Source organism: Protomyctophum parallelum, assembly GCF_964188405.1.
Source record: "Protomyctophum parallelum genome assembly, chromosome: 14".
NCBI classification, from domain to species: domain Eukaryota; kingdom Metazoa; phylum Chordata; class Actinopteri; order Myctophiformes; family Myctophidae; genus Protomyctophum; species Protomyctophum parallelum.
Genome location: NC_139709.1, coordinates 22,334,699 through 22,355,952, shown reverse-complemented (window position 1 = coordinate 22,355,952; position 21,254 = coordinate 22,334,699). Strand labels below are relative to the sequence as shown.

Sequence of the window (21,254 nt, the reverse complement as noted above, 5' to 3'; positions counted from 1 at the left end):
TCAAAAGCGTTAGCCTCTTTCTAGTCAAATGGCATAATTACCCTTATTTAACAATTTATAGCCTATATAGTCATAATTAGTACAAAATGGAAAATATTAACTTTGCGAATTTAGAAAATGCCCAACATAGGGACACGCTCTAATAAAGACAGCATTTCTAATACATCTATTAAATATAACCCAACATGATTACATTCACAGCCGTTCTTGGTATACACTTCAGTTTATTCATGTTGCCATTTTTTAAGTAATAAAAATGTACAACACATTATTTTGTCAAAAGAAAAAAAAGGGGGGACTACATGAATTAACAATCATTTGAGGTGTTAAAGACCAACTGTAACAATTTGTGAATGTAGGTTCAAAGCTGTGGAGTACAAAGATCGAACAGAACAGCTACAGTACCAAAGAAATTAAATATGAGGTCTTTCAAACTCACACCCCTACATTAAAGTAGTCTCCATTGTAATGGATGGGAGTGACTCCCACCCTGAAGTTCAAACAGTGAACTTAACTCTGTTCATTTCAACAGTGCTTTGATAACAGAAGACAAGCAACGCATAACAATACACTATGTCAGCCTTTTACACATAAGTTTGTCAGGCGGGCTTTTTCTTTTTTTGCAGCGACTACATTTCAGAACAAGCAAGTTGATACACAGGAATGGGAAAAGGTTGCCGGTGAAAAGAGAAATAAAAAGGAATGACTAACATTCATTATATCCCGGCGATGAGGCTGGAGATTTGTTGACGAAAGCATATATGAGGAAGACAGTTAACCACGTAAGCTTGAATTATGCAGTCGTTCAATGGTGTCGTGAGGTGAAAATAAGACAATCTGTTGTAGATACTCGACACCAGCGTACAACAAACTATAAATTAAGCACATACATACAGGCAGAGGTGATTTTTCACCTAAATGCCCAGACTAGGGACGGCAGTTAAATACAGATGGATGAAAAAAGACATATCAAAAATGTACCAACTGCACAAGGTTAAGAAATCTATACAAACTTTACATGGAGACCAACAAAAAAAAAGTATTTTCACAAATATTCTGTCTAGCAAAAACCAGGAGACAAAAACGAGAAGCGGTGTAAGAAAAAGCGTCAACTATGAAAATCCAAAAATACAGCCATCCTCTAAACAGACAGGTTTATAATACAGGAAGGACATCACTGATGTCAGCTGCTTTACACAAACGAACCTGTGGGAGGGGCAAAGCACCCATTGATTCATTTTGTTTTTTACTTTTCTTTAGTTTTTAAATATAAATCAAACATACACAACCGTGGTATTTTCCAAATAAAGGGGAGGGGGGGGGAGGGGTTTAGGATTGAAGGAGCTGCAATGTAATGCTGCTGGGTTGCTTCACCACTCTGTATTAATAAAGAAGAGAAGAGAAACAGGATGAAAGTGCAACTAAAGTATGCTGGCGGCAGCGCCACCAACCTGTCTACCTCGCTTTGCCTACCTTGCCTCTTGGGTGACACTGTAAGCCTGACATATATGCGGATGTCATGCACCCACACAATTAAGTTTAACTCAGGCTAAGTGTTTGTGTTGTATATATATTATATACTCATATACTTAACACAAACACACCAAGTCTCCGAACAGGTTCTGATGGCTTGGACAGCAAATACCCATCATCATAGAACTTTTTTTAGTTTGTTTTTGTTTCAAAAAATATAAATATCTCTCATGTAAAAAAATATCACAGGCGATTTTTATTCTTCTAATACAAATAGGGAAAAAAGCATTATCTTTGTAAAATTCTCGAGATCACTCTCCAAAAACGACAAAAGAAAATAAATGTGGTTGAAGAAAGTGTGAATGAAGGAGGTACATGAAGGGCCGGAGTGTTGGGGGACTCGGACTGGGACACTGCGGTACTTTGGATGTGTGCTGGAGCAGAGGTTCTGCTGGGGGTTTGGTCAGATGTGCTCCTATACAATCAGGCTGATGCTGGCCCCCTGCGCTCCCCTTTGATGCTGGTGATCCAGCCGGGGGTTTGCTTCGTTGGGTTTCTTCCGGGAGTCACCACTCCGAGGTCACTCGGCCCCGAAGAGCTCGACTAGGAATCATCTGCTTCGAGTTCTCGACCCACCCCATCTCTCCTAAACGTTTACCTCAAGAAGCAAATCTGAGGTGTGTGTGACTAGCACGTCAACGGGCAACTTAATCAAAGCCCCACCCTGAAGCGTTCAGTTCTCCTGCGTCCTGGAGACTTCTAGTTCGCCTTGGCCCAGTGGCTCGGCTTCTGTCCGGCATCTCTTGGCCGACCTTTCGTACGCCATCAGAGTGTTGTCTGTGTGGTCATGGTGGGGTTCCAGAGTTCCGTTGCGGTCGTGGCTGGTGGCACTGGGCTGACCGCAGGCGTTGGAGTCGCTGTCTGAGGTTTGGAGTGGAGGGAGGGGAGCGTCTGACAGGGGATGGGAGGGACCGTTGGACTGGAGTGATTCTGGTTTGACTTCATTATTTAGTAGCAACTGGGAGCCCTCTGCTGAGCTGGAGCTATGGCTCGCTATACCTGTTAAACACACAAGGCACAAAATGAGCAGCTGCGGAAATGCAGTATCGTACACGCAGCAAAAACATATTCGGTCACTTTTACCCTATGTGGATCTTTTTCACATTTTGACGTTTCATAAATGGGTAAACAGATGAAGGAACTAACATGTACTGTGGATAAGCGTCACTTACCCAAAAAAACTAAGATCTACGCCTACTTTTTAGCAAAACTAAAAAAGTACAATTCCTACAATTCTAACTATTTCATCTTCTGAAATGAAGGTTCACGTTCAAATGAACGTCATCAGGGCCCAGGCCGTAGCGTAACGGTCTGGGCACCGGACTGGTGATCCAGTCGCGGTGTGCCGCGGGTTCGACTCCCGAACCCGATACGGCCTTTACCGCATGTCATCCCCCAATCTCTCTCCCGTTTCCTGTCAGCCTACTATCTGTCCCTTAAAAAATCAATAAAAGGCGTAAGCCGCAAAAGAATATCTAAAAAAAAAAAAAAAAAATGAACGTCATCAGGCACATCAATGCATGCAGCATGGACTGCATGGCTGCGCTCACCATTCTGGCTGCTGCTGTCCTCTTTCTCTGAGTGACTGGTGCTGCTGTTGGACGTGGTAGGTGGCGGCGATGCCGCCCGGCTGGACGCAGCGCTCTCCGTCTCGTCCAACAGTCTGTCCATGTAGTCTCTGGTGACACACAGCGGCCCACAGCCCGTCACAACATGGACACTTGGAAGTATAGTTTACTAATACTGTACACGAGCCAGGAGTTCAATACTAACACAAATGTTGACATACAATAAAAATCACACCTATGTGAACTGAGTGGTGCAACTCCCCTCTCCCCCTCCTCTCTCTCTCTCTCTCTCATTAGCAGGCACTGTCTCTCTCACTCTCTGTTTCTGGCACAACAGCGCCCCTACTGGTACTCATAGTCATATACTGGTGCTCATTAACATCACATAGGTGAACCAACACATAGGTGGGTGAACACGGACATTGCTGTTCTTTGGAGTGGTTGCACCACTCAAAAAATATTTTTTTGACCGACTAGTTGTTGACATATAACTTAAAGCTGCAATTAAAAACATTGTGTGAATAAAACGTTATTTTAACCAATCTATAGAGTATGTGCTCCAACAGACTTTCTGTTTTACATATGAGCAGAAGACAGGTTTAAATCCTGGATAGAACATCAGTGTTTCACCTATATGCATTATTGTGTGGCGGGGCACCACACAATCATGACCAGCCACCACAGTATGATTGTTAGCAGGTGGCCAGCCGGAATCTTACGTATTGCAGCTTTATCAAATACAACTCATTAACTGACAGTCTGTTGAACATCTATAGGGGACTATCCAAAGAAAGTGTTACCAAAACAATTATAATAGCCAAACATACACCATACTTGGATTTCTCAATACATTATCACATTATGAACATTATGTCTCAATGAAGGACGATTATGATTGGAAAATGTTGTGAGTGAAATGTACCATAAATAGTAATCTAACAAACTAATGGCACTGCCATACAAATACGACCTCTAAATGCGACATCACTCAAGCCTGATTTATACTTTGACGAGTATATAAAACAATTAAACATGAGACAACTTACGTGACACCGGGGTGAAGGTTGTATTTCCTTTTCCCAAGTCTGGTTTGCTGTGCAAAGAAATCATAACGCTCAGACTTCTTCCACATGTAATAAAAGGCCACACATTCTCCTACACACCTAGTTCTCACCTGGAAAATTTAATTCAGCAGACACGAGACAGCCATTATTACCATCGCCTGCAGGGAGGGAATCTGTTCAATTTACACTTGGAAGACAAACAAACTCAAATTACAGACTGAGAATCTTTTGCATCCAGATCTTATTTTAATGATGTTTGGGAGAAAGAAACACTTTCCTGGGGTTCTTATGTGTGTAATATGTGTTTTTAGATATTTGCGTATTTCAAAGTGCCAGTGATGTCATGGATACTGGTCTCACTTCCTTCCTGGACTACATGTTGTCGCTAGCATGGTTTTGTCCTCGGCTTCGGGTTCTTGGAAACGCCCCCCCAGACACTGCGTTAGTTTTACTGAGGTTAGGTTTACTGAGGTTAGGTTTAGGTAGTTTACTGAGGTTAGGTTTAGGTATAGTTTTACTGAGGTTAAGGTTAGGTTTAGGTATAGTTTTACTGAGGTTAAGGTTAGGTTTAGGTATAGTTTTACTGAGATTAAGGTTAGGGTTAGGGCGACTGTGGCTCAAGAGGTAGAGCAGGTCGTCCAATGATCCATGGGTCGGCGGTTCGAATCCCGGCTCCTCCTGTCTACATGTCGAAGTGTCCTTGATCAAGACTCTGAACCGCAAAATTGCTCCCGATGTGCTGGTTGGTACCTTGCATGGCTTCCGCCGCAATCGGTGTATGAATGCGTGTGTGAATGGGTGAATGTAATGCACAATCTATGTAAAGCGCCTTGGATAAAAGCGCTATATAAATGCACCATTTACCATTTAGGTTTAGGTGTAGGCTGTCAATCACAGCGACTGGCCAGTCACAGCACACCCTCTACGTCACTCTGTACTCAACCCGAGGACAAAACCATTGTCGCCATGTTGTCTCAGTAAGACAGACCCTCTCCACAATGTGGGGTGAGTGCAGCAAAGCATTATGGTCATTGTAGTAATCCAGCAGTGAGACCAGTGTCCATGACATCACAGATACTTTGAAATACAAAAATATCTAAAAACACAAATTACCCACATAAAATCCCCAGGAAAATGTTTGTCTCCCAAACATCATTCAAATAAGATCTGGTTGCAAAAGGGGTGAAGTGGCCCTTTAAGTAAAATATCTTTCTTGCCAAGGGGTGAAATGGAACTGACTCCTCCCACACAAAAACATCAAATAGATCTCAATGTAATTTACAGTATGTATTACAATAAATCAATATATAGTGAATACTACGATCAATTATCTTGAGATAATATAAAATATGTAAATGGAGTGAAATCAAATAATGACAATAATTTATGGACAATAAGGTGATTGCAGGCAGTGCTCTTACCTTGTTGCCCTGTATTAAATGGAAGTCTTTCCCATAAGCTTTCAGTCCTTGTTCAAAGTTTCTACATTCTTCTTCAGTCCATACAGACAGTTCTTCTGTGGCATAAATGATGAGTGTTATTGTTTACACAATGTTAACACAATTAAGGCCTTGGACGTGTATACACGTCTTTTTTAATCAAACCACAGGTGGCCTTGGACGTGTATACACGTCTTTAGGGCTTTTATATATATATATATATATATACTTTTTATAAAAAAATCAGTTTTCTTCTGCATTATTTGTTTCGCGCATGTGCGCTGCCGTTCACTTCCTTGTTTATGGCTCAGAAAGAATGGCTCGTATCTCCTAATTTAGGGAACTCCATGTTTTTTTATCCTAATATATTTTTTATCCCACGATTTTGTAACCCATTTTTCACCCCTGTGTCAATCATCTAATGTGATCCTGGGCTCTACACACCCTCCACCAACCTAGTCCCCATATATGGGGGACAAGGGGAGAGCAACGGACTTGAACTCATGCTTCCTTCATGCCTGAGTGTCCAAGTTGCTCCTTTACACCTGCAGGGGGGGGGAGTTTCCCTGGTTGGACGTAGCGCGTGGAAGGAACCAGTTCCTTTCCCCTCCATCAGGCGCCCCGACTGGCCAGGGGGAGGCAGTTTAGTGACCAGGATTACTGCATGTTTTTTTGTGAGGGTACCTACCCTAGGGGACAGTGGGACACGGGGAGAACATGCAAACTCCACACAGAAAGGCCCTTTCGCCAACCCCGCCTTCGGGTATGGGCACTGATGACGCGGAGGAGGAAACACGCCGCCAGCACCCACAGCGTCCCGAGCGAGAATCGAACTCCATGGTTTTGACCAGATGGGCATACTTCTGTCTTCATTTCTGACTTCAGCATGCCTCTTGTTTGGAATATTAACGCTTCTAGAGAGACTTTAGTCATTTAGTGTGACCAGTGCGAGGTAAGAATGGAAGATTATGTCTCCCGGTTTTGGGGGGGAACGGAAGGCGGGGCTTTTCAGAGTAAAATCTCCCATATCTGCTGGTACTCTAGCGCTTATATTTTGAAATTTGATTTTCAAGCCCAGAGCTATCCACTATGGAAGCATAAAGCTGCCAAAATTCTAATGAAATGGCAAATACAAAAAGTCAATTGAAATAGGAGAAATGTTTTTTCTTTGACGCATTTCATGAGACAAAAATAAATCTAAAATGCAATAGCAGTTCCATTTAATCTACAGATGTGCTCATTCTATGACACAATTAAAATGTAAAATAAAAGATCATTTGATTTTAAATTTAAAAAAAATGCCTCTTTTTAATAAACTGGCAAAACTGCTCTCACTTGGATGCATTTATTTATGATGGTTCTAAAAAAGAAAACCCTTAACTTTATTGCTGCCGCTAGGTGGCAGCATAAGCACACCTAAGGAATGTCACCCACAGCGCTTTGAAAATCCTTTTATAATGGAGGCTCAATGGAGCTGGATTTAAGAATCCCATAGCTGGTGGGGACGGAGGCTCTCCATACTAACCGGAGCAATGCTAAAAGTTAAATTGACGGTCGCTGCTTTCATATTATGGAGTATACGGTTGTCTACGAACATATGTGTAGATAGCACCAGTAGGTACTATCTATGCGTTTATAAACGTAGATAGCAGTGATTAAAATGATGTGCAAAAAGTGAAAAAATAAGTTTCAGACAAACAGGTACCACATATTTTACCATTTGGATGTTTTAACCATATCTTAATTCCTTGACTGGCTTAAATATGTTGGTCAGTGTTCAATATGAATATATGCCACTGGTGGTAGTGTACGTGTAATACGTTTTCAAGACACCAAGGGTGCCATTTTGAAGATCCGTTTTACAATGGGGTAATACATAAATTGCCTTCGCTCTGCGCACAATCGTATTATCAAAGGCATATCGGCCCGTGTTGAACGCACACACATATGGCATACGGCGTTCCTGAATATTTTAGCATTGTGGGAGTGTCCATATGTTAATTATTTTCGCTTTGCGCAATTTGCTATTAAGCCCCTTGACCTAAAAACACTCAGCGCATAACGATTAGACGTGGGTCTGACCACCTCATAAACGCAAAAAGCACTGTTTGATTTTACACTTGAGCGGCTCTGGGAGGCTGCTGGAGTGTTGCCATGTCTGTTTATTATAAGCGGCTTCTTTTTCTGTAAAGTTGCTTGTAAATATTGGTAGTTGTAGCCTACTAGTTGTGGTTGCTTTTCTTGTTTCTAAAGTGGTTATTTGGGCTTTTCTCCTAATGTTGTTTAAACCAGTGATCCTCACACAGCACATTCCCATGTCAAGGATCCCCAGATGAATGCATTTGCCCAACTAAGGACGGCAAATCCAAAAATTAAATTAAAATTTTCCAAGATTACTTTTGAAAATAGCAGATCTATACCAGCTCACAATGCATCACATTCATTCATTAAAACTATGAACTCTGACTGCAGGGGGATAAATATAATGATCATTATAACAATGTGCAAGAACATATTTAAAAAGAAGGAAGAACTTTATATTTGTGGACAATCAAAATATGTTTTTTTATTTTAATGTGGTGTCATTAAAATTAATCTGGATATGGCAGACTCACTATCTAGAAGAAAAAAAACATGGCACTTCATTTAAAATAGGTTACAGACCCCTGTTATATGCGCTTATTTTTATAGACCTATTTACTTGTTTCTATGAGACATGGCAACAGCCTCTTTTTTGCGACTTTGTTTTTTGTAAAATGTTGAGATTACAAACGGCCATAATTCTTTCATTTCTCAACCTAGAAATAAATAAAAACATCTCCATAATCCTTGGGAAGTTTGCTTTCATATGCTGTATCACACCCGATTCAAGTCTTCTTCAATAAAATGCTACGAGCGAAGACCATATACCATCGGGGCCACAGGCACAGCATTAAGCAGCAGCATTCAACTCATTCCTTCATCATGACTTGAATGAAATAAAATATAATAAACGTTATTTTACTGGTGTTTTTCAATAGAAACAAATTATTTTGAGGCATAAAGGTGACAGCATGCAGTGCAATAGGAATAAGTAACCCAAATGTGACAAAGTCATGTCATGTCTTCTATGGTGCCAGCCTGAAGAAATGTAATACCACGATCCCCAAAGTGCGCATTCCGTATGTGACATCAGCTGACTGGCAAAGAGAATAGTACGGACATGTTGATTGGGTACGTCTCAAACACTCCTTAAACACACCCATGACTAATTCAAGGCCGTTTTGCACAATCCACGGGGTGTCGAAAGCGCTTCTTAACATGCCCAAAATTGCAATATGACATACAACACGCCCCCAGCTCATAAAACTGTAATATTATATGTCATATTATATGAATTGCTTAATGGAGCCCTAAGATTCTTTGGATTTATGTTTTTCAAAGCTTTCTACACCTGACAGCAGAAGGAAAACGGTGACCAGTGCCACACATCTGCTTACCTCTCGCTGCTTTTACATTAAACTTCAATCTTCTTAAAGCTTCCTCTGTATCAAAGTCACATTTCACCAGCTCGTACAACGCCTGCAGAGATGGACATGACGGCTGACATTAGGACTCTGCACCAAATATAATACAAACGCGGCATTTGCACATTTACATTTACACTCACAGGGGTTAAAGCAAAAACAAAAACCAAGACGGAAAATTAATTTCAGACCATGACCTGATGCGTGAAACCCCTAAAACGGCATGTTTTTCCATCGTTGGTGTTTCCATACATTGGTGTTTCCATACAAATATCCGTGAGTGAGTTTTTGGTGGTGGTATTGGTAAAATCATGTTTCCCTTAAGTTATGATTGCAGTTTGCACACACGATGGGCCATTGATTCGCGTGCATCCTTGCTTGTTATTGAAACACCCGGTAGCACTGTAGTGTGTTGCAGAGAACCTGACGTCTGAGCCTGTTCTTTCACTTGGCTGCCTTGAAAACGGGTGAGTTTTTCCACCGTGGTGTGAAAAGCTTGTGTGGTAGCAGCCGTTCCAATTGAGCGATAATCATGGTAGTGAAACTTAAAGGAGGCTCGGACGCGACTTCCTTTGACAACACAGTCCAGAAAGGTTGAGATGAAACACCGCCCTGAAGTGTTTGCATTGGCACGCCTGTATGGGTAACTTTTGTGAGAGACAAATAAATCCTCTCAAATCTCTGATTGACAAACATAGCAGGTGTTCCACTGTCAAATTTAATGCAAGAGAACCAAACGTAAGCACTTTTATTGTCAATTAAGGCTGCCTGCCTGTAAAAAGAATGTATTCCATCCTATACCTGTTGCGTGGTGTAATCAACTTTCGATTTAGAGCACCAGTGACTTCCATTATTCCTGTGATTTCATCTTTTGGACGCTGCCATGATCCATAGAGAAACTTCCATAACTTCAGGTTAAATCTGTGCTACTTTTAAGTCAGAATAGCAGGGGGAAATCTAATTGTCACAACAGACTTAGGTCAGGTTCTCACCTAATACTTCGGTAGACTCGGATGCGTATGGGCGGGGAAATTGAGGTTCTTGCTTATTTAATTGGCTGCGGTTTGCCTTCACACTGTCATTCGCAGCAATTGGAAACGCAGCAGGGGGGACCTTTATCAATGTGTTCCATTCATAAACTAGCCTACACAGTGAAATCTATGGTGATAAAATTACACTCATAACGTGCATGTGTCGTGCCGTCTGGGACCCCCCCCACCCTCTCTCTCTCTCTACGCACGCAGCCGCCACACACTGTTCTTTTGGGCATGGAGGCACAGCGCTGCATGAGCGCACTGATATAACTCCCCAGTCCCCACACAGTGACAGCACTCCATAGCACTCCATGTTTACGGCACGCACAGACAGACAGACAGAATATTCTGTAGGCTATAATAGGCTACACTGCAGTGTTTTTGTGTGTTTTCTTAAGCAATTGATTAATGTACACGTCCTCATTTCGATCAGGGCTTCAGTCTCCTTATTCGACCACGTCTATCCACAGTAATGGGACATCTTTGCGCTGCGTAAAATATGCCTTCTCCGTCTCCAACTGTGTTCAGCTCCTCACCCGCCACATTATGTTTGCTTCATTTCCTTTATTTACTGCGGATTGCATTCACACCTGCACCGAATCGTAGTCAAGTGCGATTGGAAGCGAAGCGAAACCCCCGTTTTTGGGCGGAGTAAAATGCGGTTCTTTGCTGCGCATTAGGATTCGAATGAGCCTTCACACCTGCCAAACGAAGCGCACTTTCTGAAAATGCGCAGCAGGATTCGTTTTAATCGCAGCAAAGCTCTCTGGTGAGAATGTGAAATGTTAGTTGCGCACTGGTGTTGCGTGCAGTAAATAGCAGATATACAAGCTCACAGCGCGTAGCATTCGTGACACACTGTGAGCTTGTAGATCTGCTATTTGCGGTCTGCGCAGCAGTGCCCACAACACCGGCACACCAACTGTGTTGGGTTACATTCAGTAATGCGTGGTGCATTATGAGCAGCTGATCAATGTAACAATGATTTGAGTGGGAATGGATGCTTGGTAGATCTCTTGACTAGAAGCAAGTAGGGATTATTCGAAAAAGTTAATAGATGGAATAATCACTAAGAAAATAATATGTAGTTAGTTGCCACCCTAGTCTGAACGTCTCACCTGTTCATTGTCTTTGATGTGCGATCCCTCTGGTATCGCATCCACACCCTTCTCCTCTCCGGTCCGCCTCGATGCTTCCGTCAAGAACTCCACCACCTTGCCCTCAGGCAGACACTCAGGGTCCCACAACAACTGGTCATCATTTTCATAGACTAGTTGAAGAAATACAAAGGACAGACCTCAACCCTTTTGCTCAACATACCAACTATGCATCATTCCAGTGTTGCTGGGTTTTAATTCACTACTTTCCACCTGGCGTCCCTATCTTGGTTCATTGTACAAGTATATAGGGAATAAGAAGTATTTAAGCCTGATATATATTCTGTGACACAACAGTATCACTCATTGGCAATAACGCAACACAGTCATATGACGGACTACTGAGGTGACTTTATACTTTTGTTTTGGTTCTGAGCAATCAGAACAAATAACATTGTCAGAAATCTTTAAGAAGGAAGTGAATATGGTCTCATGCATCTCTGTTGTAAAATTAGCATACTTCATCTTTCCAACAAATCACATTAAGTGATTACATCGGACTACACTTGTCACGCAAGGCATAAATTGTCCTTTATGCTTTAGACCATGGATTGCAGTTGGATTTCACCTCTACTTTGTACAGCAGCATTACAGTGAGATCAGAATCAACTTACCTTTTTCATTGTCCTTATATTTACTCAAGCCCACGGGGGTTTCTGCCTGATACATGGACCCAACCATGATCTCCTGTAGAGATTTGACACAACACACAGGTTAGTCTGTGTAGAAACTGGGACATGATATGAGAAACATATATTCTAAAACACTACAATGTGCATACATTGAATTCTAAAGTATAGATCAGGGATAGTCTTTTTACACCACACAAGTGTAAATAATGTATTTCTTGTTGTTTTTGTTATTTTCCATACCTATGTTTGATTACTTTGTCTTACTATTTGTTAAATTTAGGGCTGTCAAATGATTAAAAAATTTAATCAGATTAATCACAGCTTCAAAATTAATTTAATCATGATTAATCACCATTCGAACTATGTCCAAAATATGCCATGTTTTCCTGTTTATTGTTGTGGAAATGGAAATATAAATGACAGAAAGCGGATATACATTTGTTTTTGAATGATTTTTGTTTTCTAATGCATTTAGTATAGACATGATGTGATGTGAGCATTTGTAGGCCTAGCCTACACTTTGAGTTAAATCAACACTGGCTTTTGGCCATGTAGACTGCGGTCCCCCAGGAGGAAGTCACTAATGTTGCTCTGGAGAGGGAAGTCTGGAACACTCTGGTGGAGCTGTTGCCCCCGCGACCCGACTAGGGATAAGCGGTTGAAGATGGATGGATGGATGAATGGAGACTGTAGTCCCAGTCCAGAGATGAAAATCATAATAAAATGGCCTAGGCTACTTTCTATCAATTTAATTTGGGGGTCCTTGAAATTAAAATAGCTGAGAAGCAATGGGTTAAACTGTAGACTATAGTTAATTGAAATTCACAAAATACAATAATGGCACATAAGCATTTTTGGAAACAGGGCTTGGTTTAGAAAAGCCTATATTTTGCGCTAAAGTAATTATTGAATAACATATAAATGTAGGTTTTAAGGCTAGAATGGCATTGTAGTGGACTGTAGTGAGAGGCGAGATTGTCTCTCCTTCATTGCGGGACTGCAGGACTAGTCTGGAGATAGTTAGTCGTGAATCAGCTTCAGTCAGTGTTTTGGTTCGCACCTGGAGTTGCGCATTATCTCCGCGGTGCACAGCAGCACAGGAGAACTGTCTTTAATATATCCATGGTCGTTTTCAGTTGCTTTCCATGTGCGACACAAAAGTACCATGTGTTTGTTTTGGTAATAGCCTACTGCAGGCGCAGCCATGCTGATTCACGTAATCGTGTAGGACAACACGAAACCAGCCGGACAAACATTAATGGCATTTTCAAAATGTCCAAAGTTGCGACGGACCCGAGTGATTCTTGCAGCGCGCTGATAGCTAACACTAGTAGTGTGTGTGTGTGTGTGTGTGTGTGTGTGTGTGTGCAGTGTAGCCTAATGGGGCTTTGCTAGGCAGACAAAGTAACGCAACAGAGTTACAGAATCAAACCACTTTGCAACCAAACTACAATACACAAGCTATCTCTCTGGTGTTGTTCAATCATGACTGTGTGCTACACAGTGACAGATTTGTTATGCTCTGGACGTTCCTGAGCCGCGCGCACGGGCGCATGTTAGGGGGAACACTAACATGCGTTAATTGCGTTAAATATTTTAACGCAATTAATTAACGCAATTGATTAATGCCATTAACGTGTTATTTTTGACAGCCTTAGTTAAATTGTATATTAACTTTGGTGAGAACCTCATATAAGCCCTCCCTGGGTTTCTTTTCTCACCTGCACACACTTCACACTTCTATTGATGTTACCTTTTTGTACTGTTTTTATTGTGCAAATAAACTAAACTAAACTAAACACCACAACCCAATTCTATGGGGGAAATTCTTTGGCCACACCACTAATTTACAGTGCATTTTCAAAGTGGAAATAAAATAAAGAACCCAGCAACCCGAGATTTGTTGTACGTGTCAGTGAGAAGGGAGCCCAAAACCCATTCCTGTGAACTTCACAATCGTGAAAAGATGAGGCTTATTGGTATTTTCACATACCTTTTTCCAGTCTTCAGATGGGACATAGTCTTCATCCTCTTCTGACTCTTCCTCTGCATCATTGTTACCTGAAAATGGCATCGGTTATAATGGAGCAAAATGCCACTAAATCAAAGGGATGGGAGGAAAAGAATGGCGCCCAATTACGTTCTGCTTAAATGTATTTAACCTTATTAGCCGAGGGTAATATCTTATCCTTAAACCACAGCCTCCCCCCCATTACACACAATGGCCATATATTGAATTAAATGGGGCATATTCCCATAATGTCAACATGTGATGTGCAGTTTCCCAAATCACTACAGATGATTTACTTGGCTAGCTGCTTGTGACCACATCAAGAAAGATTATTCAGTGTAAAAGAAAGACCCTGGTTCATACTTTCAAAGTATCTGAGTTTATGAGGACGAATCAAGTCTACTGTTCCAAGGGACCGGACTGAGCGTGTGCGAACTTCACTGGTTGTCTGGGCTTCGTCCCCCTGTCCCGAAGATATCGTCACTCCTTCAGCCTGAGCACACAAACACACATGATCAATTAACCAAACTTCCTTCACAAGTGGTAAAAACAATAACTTAACACAAGTTATTCTCATGACATTGATAAGCAACCATCACTCTGTCCCCTTTTCCTTCAATTTAGTATTTATGCCGTTTCCTTGGTATTCTAGTCCAATCACTGCCAACTCCTATAAATAACACAGGCAACAACATATCCTCTGATATGCATGACATCAACGATGCTTCTTTTCACGTTCCAGTTCCAGCAAGGAGTTTCACCTGGAGGATGTAACACAGGAGTGGGCAACTTTGATGATAGAGAGGGCCACGATATTTCCACACTCACTCCAGAGGGCCACACTGCATATTCTGCTGGGAAACCTCAACAAAACAAAAAGGTAGCACAAATAACAGATCTACACGCTCAAAACGTGTCGCAGTGTGATGTGTTTTGAGCTTGTAGATGTGCTATTTTTGCTTCTTTTTCTTTGTTGGAATCTTAAATATCTTTTTTCTATTTTCAAATTGAAATTCTGAAAAGGGAACTTTGCCCTTTGCCCTTGTGTCACGCAAGTGCCCAAATTCTGTCTCTTTTTAGAATCTGTGTGGGACTTGCTGGATGCAGACCTTGTTTCGTTTCAGCTCGCCCGTGCTCCTGCTGCTGTCGTCAATGTCATTGTCCATGTCCTCCTCCTCCTCTTCTTCCTCCTCATCCTCTTCCTCCTCCTCAGGCTCCTCCTCTTCCTCTTCGTCCTCCTCCGCAGGTGAACCACCCCCGTAGCCGTACAGGCTCAACAACTCATGAATGGGCATCTCTCCCTCCTATCCAACAAACACAAATGGACATATTATATTAGTTTGTAAAACGGGCTCTGGTTTAACTTCACTAACCCTATGTCCTAGAACTATTTTGGGCACATTTAGTACGAGGAGATAAGTGATTCAAAGCTTCCCACTATAATACACTGTCAAATGTCCTAACATTAATAATAATGATAGTTACTAGTAGTACTATTAGTAGGGGTATGTATCTCTCCCTTATAAGATACATGGTCTATGCGATTTGGGGTTATTTTAATACAGAATTTTGGTGTGATTCGAGTAGATGGCAATTCAATGCAATACAATGTCTAATACAGTTCTTAACATTAGTTTAATGTAGACTTCTGTAAAAGTGGTTAACAATTTCATAGAAAACTCAAAAGATGAAGAACTAGTGTGCAGTAAGTTCATACTGTCAGTACACAATAAACTGTGTGCAGTATGGTCAGTAGAAAATGCTAGTAAACACTAAACAGTGTTTAGAACCAGCAGTCACAGGATACAGATAGTGATATCACTGCGTTCAAAAGCAGACTGTTAAATTAAAATAAAATCTCCAAACATCCTAACAAGGGGTCTGCATTGCAACTTGCAGGGGGGCTTTGATAATGTTAAACACTACAGAGGTATGTTTGTCAACACTGCGTCACCAGATAATTCATGACGTTTATTGCCGTATCGATACAGTAGCCTTTCGATCGATTCACCTATCATCCAGATCAATATATTGCCATATCGATTAATTGAATGCACCAATATAGCCAATCTGCCGCCAGGCTTGGGAATCGAACCTGGGACACGCTGTCAAGGCATTAGAGCCTAGTCTATGTGGTGTGCACTTTAACCACTAGGCAATTGGCGCCACCCCAAAAATAGCAGATTTAATGTGTTGTGAGATTGAGCTGCTATTTCTGCTAGATCACATTTCTGATGCTATTTTTGGTGAGTAACGCCTGCAAAGATCAGACCAGAGTTGTATATCATCACTGTCAGGTGGAAACTCATATGTACAAAATCGTTGACATGACACTCAGTTTGAGAGGAGGTGTTTGCTGTAAGGTAACCCGTCACCAGCAAACATTCACTCAACACAACATAAATTATACAGTGCATTGTAGCCTAATATCTATATGCTATATGCTAGGGATGCTCCGATCAGGTTTTATGGGACCGGTCCCGATCACCGATAGTTTTTCTCATGATCCACCAATACCGAACTTGTGCATAAGGGGAAAGTTTGAATATTTCCAAAATTATTATATGTCAAAACCCACGTCAAAAGTGTTCCTGTGTGTGTGGGGAGGAAGGGGAGAATGTGCAAAATGATATTATACTTTATATATGACTTTTATATCACTTAAATGGTATAAAAGATTGGTTCCTCCAGATAGGGTAAATTGCCTGATCGAGTCAGTTGGAGTGAATATTGGCCGATTGGTGGGCGATTGATCAGCGCATCTCTACTAAACGCAGCATGTTGCTACTCGTCATAAGCGCCTGCATAATTAATTTATAGGACGATTATAACTGTGATTAGCACCAAATGTGTTAATAAATTGTATGTGTGCAACATGGTCGTTATTTTGAATAAACCTATAATCAATATATCGATATATATATATCGTATCATGACCTCTGTATGGTGATACATATCTATCGTGAGATTGCAAGCAATATACACCACTAATTGGCTGTGTATCTCTTCCCAGCTCTCTCCCGTTTCCTGCCACTCTTCACTGAGACTGTGACATCGTAAAAAGACACACACAAAAAGCCCCTTCCAAAACAAATGCTATTTTCAGTGTGTGATACATCCAGCACGCAACCAAATATAAATTAGACATTAGACCACGCAGAATTGTGGCTGGAAGAAGTGCAATCTCTGTGACAAAACTTTCGATTTTAAATATGATGATGCACTGTAAATAGTGTCTACAAGCCTCGCAGCGTTCTTGTGAAAAGAAAAAGGTAACAGGTTAGTTAAGTAGAAGCGTACAGTAGGGCTGACCTTCGATCACGTTTTTGATGATCGACGCTTCGATATAAATTTGTTTCGATCGGCGACGCTTCGAAACCCAACGGGGGGGGGGGGGTGCGATGCGAGGTGCGCACCTTAAACAACAGCGGAGAGAAAGGCATGCTTGGACTGGTCTCATTTATTTAAAACGATAAGCAACAAGTTAACAACTGTTGCAGCCTTCATGAAAGCAGTGACGCACAAATAATTAGGCTTAATAAAACATCCGACCGTAACAAGTCAACTGCCTGACACAGGCATTACCTCTCAAAAAAATATATATATATCCTATAATCCAGAAAATGTAGGGATTTAGCTTCTCTTCCGATTGAAACTCAGATGTGAAAACACCAAAAAAAAACACCAGTCCTGGAGCTCCAGGCGCGCTAGTTTGCGCCGCGGTCTACGCCGCTCTCAGACCCTTCCGACGAGGCTCTTTCTTGGGGTAGAAAAGTGCGGATGACCGCTGCTCAAATTAGCGCGCCTGGAAGTCCCTCGGAGCCCAGGAGGTCAGGGGCCCTTTCTTCTGTCCCATGCGTGAAATTTTGCCGCGGATTTTTTGCCCCACTTGGGCCATCCCGTATGTGATACGCCAATTTCTTGTCACATAGTTGACACTGTACACCACTTGTTCTTTGTTCTCCTTGCATATTCTAAAATGCAACCACACTTTAGATTTATTTTTGTGGCGGCATGACTGCAGGCTGCTGTGTTGACTTCCTTGTTGTTACCACCACGAGTGAGGGGGAGAGGGGAGGAGGCGTTGCGGTGCTGCGAGGCGCGAGCATGGCTCGCGGACCAAATGGGGCCGTCTCGCGGACCAAAAGCGACCGCTTTTTTTTTAATGACTATTCGATTCAAAATTTAAAAATCGATTCCCGTGCGTATCGATTGAACATCGATTAATCGATTTTTTTGGGTCAGCCCTAGCGTACAGGCTTTAGTTTAGACTATTGGTCCGACAGTCATTAGACAGACAACCTACCTCAAACCCTAACCTAACCCTAACCGTAAGCACGGGAGCAGCGCGTGTGCATCACAAGTAGAATTTATTAACTGCAAAGCTTCAGTGAACTGGTACATTTTATGATACATTTAGATCAATTCAGGACTCATTACGGTTCGGGTTAAAACATATTTTTTATTTGTGTCAGTATTTACATCCCTAACTAGCAGTAATAGTTACTTTATTTAATACATTGTACTTTTACATCACATAATGTAGGTCAATGTGCTTTCAATTTAGAATTATGAAAAAGCAAATATAGCACTTTACCTGGAAAAATAAATATTTTTCACAAATAAATAAGTATGGCCACATGCTTTAAATCTTGAATTTACAATATGGTGGTTATTATAAAAAAGAGAATTAATAAAAACCGAGATACACTTAGCAGCCCAACAGTGTAGCATGAAAACAGTCAAGCTTATAGATCGGCTATTTTCACTATTTATAAAAATAAAGTATTTTATTCAACTTTTTTTTACATGCTCAAAATAAGGACATCAAGGCTGATGTGGTTAATAATGTAAGAAACAAAAACTCAAGTTTATATTAAAGACAACAACAGATTAGTCCTGGAACTTACCCTCGCCAGGTCTTCGATCTCGTTGACATTGGTGTCATCAGCCGCCTCCATTTGTTCCTCTTCCTCCAGAGTGCGTTCGTCATCGAAGTCATGGACGAGCATCTCTGCCGACGGGTCGAACTCGTGGTCAACGGTAGCTGCTGAACCCCCTGGAAAATAAAACAGAACAAGCACATTCATAAGGACAAAATAATGTTGCAAGCAGAGACGAAATGTTATTATAATCGTCATGGGGGACCGATCACTGTAATCCTGAAGGATGCATTATTGCATTTCAATAGAAAAACAAATATATATATATATATATAGTGTAACTTACCTGGGCTCGAACTCCCAAAGGAGGGCTGGAACAAAAGATAAGATAGATTAGATAAACTGTTTCCAATGAGGAAATTCAGTTGTAGCGGCAACAGCATTAAGCATGAAATGCAGGATAGGTACAGCAGGAACAACTAAGTAGAAAGATACCAATAAATAATTATATTCAATAAATAAATAGTTTGAAGCCATCTGCACTTGGTCTGACTGAGTTCACACATAATGTATATTATATATATAAATATCAATTTATATAGGCTATATGTAGTGTACAATTTATATATATATATATATATTAACAAATCTAAGATAATACATTTTTGATAGTGACTGCTGAGTTGACTTGACACCGTTCCTGTTTGTTAAAGTGAAGGTGTATAATATTCTTATAAATACATTTGTGGGTATTTATTTTCACAGAAAAGAAAAGTGCGCCTGAACTTGTGGCCGCAGGGCTGATGTTAGTTTCCCAGGACATTTACACTCCCTCGTACGACGGTGTCGCTTGCAAAAATAAGCAGATATACAAGCACACAACGCCGTCACATCGTGACGCGCTGTGAGCTTGTAGGTCTGCTATTTCTGGTCAGCAACATCGATTATGCGCTAATGCGTTAAAGCTAGGCTAGCTACTTAAACGCAGCTGTAAATAATTATCAAACTGCGGGGGGGAAATGTATATAAAATGTTCGTACGCACAAATCGACCTTATCGACGCCACACACACACACGACACGTGTATTAATTATTGTTACTAATATCTACCAATAATAATACGAGACAAATCACTCGCGCGCATGCTAGCAGGCTAGCGTTGCTTTGCTAAACCCGAAGTTTACAAAACAATTGCGCTTACGAAATTATATAAGTGTCTCACGTCAGAAAATGCAATCGCGCAACACTTTAAAATCTCTCCAGCTCGTCTGGAGAGAAAATAAAAACCCGAATCCCTGAATTAATACATTCCGCTGGACGGCGTTACAGTACGAAATATGTTTTATTTATTTTTTTCCCCCCCAGAATATTTATTACACTTTCCTACCTCCGCCATGTTTGCAATCCTGCGGGGGTCATGCGGCGGGTCAGCGAGTCCCCGGCTGAGACTGGCCCCGCCCACCGCGCTCGCAGCACCAGGAAGGAATAAAAATGAAACATAAAGATCCCATAGCCCGGAGGAAGGCCTGGTCAGCGCTATCTAGGTCAGGTCTAGGCTCTGGGTCAGGTGACTGACTGGTGATAAGAGAAAGAGATTATCACCCAGGCCAGAAATGTCAATTTTGACTTGACACAGTACTAATTTAGTTCATGATGTGTTGAATGATAACAGGTGTGTAATTATTGCAGACGCCAGATAGATGATAAATATGATGAATAAATCATAGACAAATGGAAACAGCAGCAAAGGACAAAGTAGAAAAAGTACTTTTGTGCTGGTACGATCGAGCCAATTACGGTAGGCTAAGCACAATAATTCACACAAGCACAAGAACTCATTTAAAAAAGAACAAAGTGTATAATATCAATTAAAGTTTAATGTGGAGTTAGGTAGTTAGACACATACTATACTGTATATATAGTATATTTTTTCATCTGGGATTGTAAAACAGTGCAGTAAAAACATAATGTGCTGATACGAGATGACAGGAGAATCTGTTTACTTCAGAAGTAGACAGACATTATCTTCTTCAACTATGTCGGGTGTGATCATGGTATCATGCTTGTTTGCTCTTTAATTGAGATCACCAACTAACTTGATATGCAAGACTAGAAAAGTATTCTCCTCGGAGCAGAGGTCTCCGCCAGGAAGGCAGTCTTAGCCAATTGGAATAGGATCTGAAATATCTGACTTATGCAATCAGATAATACGTACTTATACATTCATGATTTGAGGCAATTTGTTCAAAATGTGCCACTCCTGCAAACTTTAGAAGCCAATCAGGATGGAATATGAAAAATCTGACAGATCCGTCTTGATCACATGAATATAGAGTTAATATATGTAGCCTACTGATTTACGTGATGTACTCCAAAATCTGTAGGATATTAAAAAAAATGTTTTTCAAAAATCGCCCTCCTGGTGGC

At 41.1% G+C, this 21,254-nt stretch overlaps 1 protein-coding gene across 3 annotated transcripts; it reads right to left on the bottom strand.

The window, feature by feature from the left end:
* Positions 1-215: 215 nt before the first annotated feature.
* Positions 216-20,232, bottom strand: mier1b (mesoderm induction early response 1b, transcriptional regulator). Of its 3 annotated transcripts, XM_083782183.1 has the most exons (13): positions 20,215-20,232; positions 19,174-19,198; positions 18,855-19,003; positions 15,054-15,248; positions 14,308-14,437; positions 13,927-13,994; positions 11,916-11,988; positions 11,263-11,414; positions 9,084-9,165; positions 5,587-5,681; positions 4,148-4,275; positions 3,084-3,211; positions 216-2,532 (listed from the first exon to the last, which is right to left on the bottom strand). In XM_083782183.1, the coding sequence occupies exons 1-13, from the start codon at positions 20,221-20,223 to the stop codon at positions 2,207-2,209; spliced, it is 1,560 nt and encodes a 519-aa protein (XP_083638309.1). In that variant the 5' UTR covers positions 20,224-20,232; the 3' UTR covers positions 216-2,206. The 3 variants fall into 3 exon arrangements, with proteins under 3 accessions (XP_083638309.1, XP_083638310.1, XP_083638308.1); XM_083782184.1 differs by lacking the exon at positions 20,215-20,232 and having other exon boundaries at positions 4,148-4,194; positions 19,174-20,170; XM_083782182.1 differs by lacking the exon at positions 20,215-20,232 and having other exon boundaries at positions 19,174-20,169.
* Positions 20,233-21,254: the final 1,022 nt, after the last annotated feature.

Bases quoted from the DNA above. Each gene is read 5' to 3' on its own strand.
- mier1b (XM_083782182.1), bottom strand. From the start codon at position 19,270: ATGCTGTTGCCGCTACAACTGAATTTCCTCATTGGAAACAGTTTATCT. The intron at 13,995-14,307 runs GTATGAACCAGG...TGCCATTTTCAG, and splicing joins TAAACTCAGATACTTTGAAA to GTAACAATGATGCAGAGGAA. The intron at 9,166-11,262 runs GTGAGACGTTCA...CCATCTCTGCAG, and splicing joins ACATCAAAGACAATGAACAG to GCGTTGTACGAGCTGGTGAA.